This window comes from Onychomys torridus, chromosome X (genome assembly GCF_903995425.1).
Source record: "Onychomys torridus chromosome X, mOncTor1.1, whole genome shotgun sequence".
Classification (NCBI taxonomy): Eukaryota; Metazoa; Chordata; class Mammalia; order Rodentia; family Cricetidae; genus Onychomys; species Onychomys torridus.
Genome location: NC_050466.1, coordinates 118947221 through 118951131, shown reverse-complemented (window position 1 = coordinate 118951131; position 3911 = coordinate 118947221). Strand labels below are relative to the sequence as shown.

Here is a 3911-nt window from a genome sequence, read left to right as displayed (position 1 = left end):
GTGGATGCCCCTAGTGGGTTTCATTAACTGAATATAGACATGAATTATCTGGACAGGAATGTGCCCTGTGTGTACATTTCAATCTCCAGATCCGTTCAAATGGGTAAAAACTGATAGAGCTTTAGTCAGGGTATTCACCATAAGAGAGGCCTGTGGCAATTTCTTTGCTGCCATTTGTGCCTTCTCTGAGCACAGCAGAGGAAATGACTCTGGCCTCTTCAACACTGCCTCTCCCGAGTAGTTTCCATTGACAAATGCTGCTTTCTCGAGTCTGAGAAAGTTGCATAGCATAGGGCTCTCTCCTGAAATGTGAACTCTAAACCTTTGCCAAGATTGTAGCCACCAATCCTTACTTGAAAAGGCAAGAGAGACAGTCTTGAAAAGTCACAGCTCAAGGCTGGCTCAGCTATTTTGTGAGCTGAGTGCAGAAAATAACTTTACATTTTTATCATAATCTTTAGTAACCCGTAACGAAAAAGACACACGGCATTACACAGTATTCTATGGAGGAAAACACACCACTAACGGTTAAGTATTCCTTGCCAGAAATGCCTGGGCCCAGAAAGGCTTTAGGCTGCAGAGGGATTTGGTCATTTGCCTTGTGTTTCATCACTTTACCTGTTGAACATTCCTAATCTGAAATCCAGAATACCTAAAAATGGACAGCAGGAAGGTTTTACCCACACTCTTTTAGAGGTCAAATGGGAGTCAGACAGAACCCTCTGGGGAAAGAAAGGAATCCTAAGAGCCTTAGCACCATGAGGACACCATTATAGACAGAGCTATTGTAGGAAGTAAACATATTCGGGGCACAATGGGACAGCAAGGTTATTATGGTAGTATTCAAAGATCCGCTCCTCATCCCAGCTGCCTGGATTTGTCCCTAGGGAACAGGTGGCAGCTATTCTCAGCCCTACCCTCAGCTGACAAGGTTCAGGGTCCTGCTACTCCACACACCCATACTTAGCATGGCATCTAATGTATTGTGCAATCCTGTGAGGCAAGTATCATCCCCATTTCATAGATGGTAAGATTGACCCTCACAGAAAGGGATGCATTATAAATGCCAAGTTTATTCCTTTAGCACTGAGTTCCAGAGGTAATGTGAGTCTTGCTTATTTTACATTCAAACAACAGGAGTTTTACATGTATTCATTGCCATTCTAAACTTGCTTTTGCTTTTTAAAAACTATTATTATGGCAATCATAATCCATATTCCTTAACATAATAAGAGCAATAGAATTTTAGAGGACCCAGGAAAAGAGGCCACAATTTGAACTGATCTGGTTACAACCAGGAAAGACTGGAGGAGAGAAATCAGCAGTGGAACGGCAGGAAGTCTCCAACCACCTGATGGTTGAGTTCATGTGGGACCTACGAAGGTTTGTCCTGTAGTGATAAACATTATTAGCATCTTAATGTACACTTTCATAGTTTTCTTGTGCTCAGAAGCATTCTGCAAGCATATTTACATTTTATATAAACAGGCTGATACTGTATATGTAGTTCTGCAAACATTTTATTGTTATTTTACAATGTACATGCACATGGGTGAAAATCCTGTACTAAAAGACAGAGAACACTGTAGTTGGGTCAAAAGGACAGTGATACCTAAAGCAGAGTTTCGGCTGAAGGTTAAAGCACAGGGCCTGGCAAGTATCTACCAGGGAAAGCAGAGCCAGCGGTGTTCTTTCTGATCTGAGAAATCAGAATCGAAGGCCAAAGGCATTAAAGGTATGGGATGTCATGTAGGCCCCTCTGGCCCCTGCCTCCGCCCCTCACTCCCCTGACTCCCCGCTGGCCCCTGGGGACTAGCGCATCCTGTGCATCTCTTGGCATCCAGTGAAAACCTCCCACTTTCTGCCTCTTCCTCAGCTCTTCCTGCGCCCTTGTCATATCTGTACACTCTCTCATCATCTCCTCACTGCTTACATGCCTGTCCTGTAAGTCCTCCTGGGAGTTCTTGGGAGAATCGTCTGTCCCCCTGTCTGTTTTTCGTTTTGCTTTCCGGGGCACGTAATCTTCAGCAGGGCGCTTTTCTGCGGCTCGCGCCTCGCTGGCTGGCTTGGCCTGGGAATCCTGCTTGCCCTCCCCTTGGCGCTTGCCCTCCCCTTCAGACTTGCCCTGCTTTTCTGACTTGCCCTCATCTTGTGGCTGTCCCTGCTCATCTGGCTTTGCCCCCTCCCCTAGCTTCCCCTGGCGTGCTGGCTTCCCTTTCTTGTCTGGCTTCTCTTCCCCGTCTGACTTTTCTTCATCTTCAGACTCTACTTCATCTTCCGGCTTTCCCTCCTTTTCCAGCTTCCCTTCGTTTTCACCGCGGAGTTCTTCCATGTCAAGATTTCCCTCCTTTTCCTGTCCTGAGGGTAAAGGTGGGGAAATGGGAAGCAAAGAAGAGATGTGAGAGCCTGAGACACCGGGCAGAATACAGGCTCATTAACACCTGTCTTTACATCTGGCCCTTTCGTGGGGTCCGCGTGGCTGTCCCAGCCCTCCAAGTGTGCTTCTGCCTGCACCCCTCCTCCACCCTTGAGACAGCTATGCTGTGACAGGTCCCGCCACCTTCTCCACCTACTGGGTGCTCCTTCAGCGCAGCAAGCTCTGTGGTGTGTTGCATGGGATAGCTTGGGAGGGGACTGGCGGTGGGGTCCCAAATCCTGCCCGTGCCTCTGCCCACGTTGCCACTATCCACTGACCTGCAGGGATCCTGGGCAGGTCGATCCTCCTTTTCAGATGTCACAACGCGCTGGGAACAACAGAGGTGCAGACCTACAGACAGGACACAGGGGCAGGGGCTGCGTGGTCAGTGGATGCACAGGGACTGGGAACCTGTCCTGCGGCCATGCTCATCACCCAACCTTTTTCTCCGTCACCCCCCCCCCCCGCCCCGTATACCCCAGCCGCCATTTCTTTTCAGGCCTTGGGCATCACATCGGGATGCTCCCCAAACTCAGTTTTACTCTGTGCTCTCCCCTCCGACGCTGGAGGCAGCCTGCCCCACCCCCCACCATCTCTTTGGTCCGGGTCAGTTTGTCTTCATAGCCTGGAGTGCGAGCGGATCACTTCGGAACATCTGCGTCTCCCCGTCGCACTGCGGGCCCCCTCATCCCCCCTCCCTGCTCTAAAACGGATCAGGAGTGGGGTGAGGGAAGAGAGCCTGCTGCGGGGTCCTCCTTCCTCCCTTTTCCCGCCCCGCCTGCCTGTCCCCTCCTCACCAATCTCCCTGATTCCTTCCCCCTCCCCTCCCGCTACTGCTGGTTCTAGCTGCCACCCTCACCACCCTTGTCAGCCTTTGCTGGCAGAGCCAGCCTTGCCGTACTGACCTGAGGAAACCCGCGACAGGCCTGTGCGCCTTCTCCGGCTTGCAGAAACCTACTCGCAGCCGGTCTGCTGCTTAGGGTAGCTCAGGGAGCTGGTTCTGCGCGGGTGCCAGGACCAGACCGCAGGGCGGGCAAGCGGACGTGGGGGCTGGTGCCCACGTCTGCGCCTGGCCGGTCACGTGAACACCGCGTCACCCAAGCTCGCCCCCCCACATGCCTGACCCATCTCACCCTCCACCTCCCTAGGGGACTGCGATGCGGACTGTAGGAGGTGTGTAATGTCAAAGCTAGGAGGTGTCTGAGAAGAGTGGGCGGCTACAGGATGTTTTCCCTTGTGCATCTTTGATATGCACACATCTCTCTCATATATGCAGGTTACAGGTGGGACAGTCTATCAGAAATGGTGTTTGACTTTGTCTATAGTGTTCAGCTCTTGAATCACAATAGCCTGCTTTCAAACCAAGTCAGCGTGCAGTGGCACACACCTGTAATCCCAGCACTCAGAAAGTTGAAACAAGAGTTCAAGACAAGGCTTGGCTACAATGAGTTCAAGGGCAGTTCAGCTACCATCAGGACTCTAAACCAGCCCACCC

General features: G+C 51.1%; 1 protein-coding gene across 1 annotated transcript; it reads right to left on the bottom strand.

The window, feature by feature from the left end:
* Positions 1 to 1502: 1502 nt before the first annotated feature.
* LOC118574350 (transcription elongation factor A protein-like 3) lies at positions 1503 to 3505 on the bottom strand. The gene is made up of 3 exons (XM_036175222.1): positions 3322 to 3505; positions 2695 to 2767; positions 1503 to 2358 (listed from the first exon to the last, which is right to left on the bottom strand). Exon 3 carries the CDS (start codon positions 2330 to 2332, stop codon positions 1730 to 1732), a length of 603 nt encoding a protein of 200 aa, XP_036031115.1. The 5' UTR covers positions 2333 to 2358; positions 2695 to 2767; positions 3322 to 3505; the 3' UTR covers positions 1503 to 1729.
* Positions 3506 to 3911: the final 406 nt, after the last annotated feature.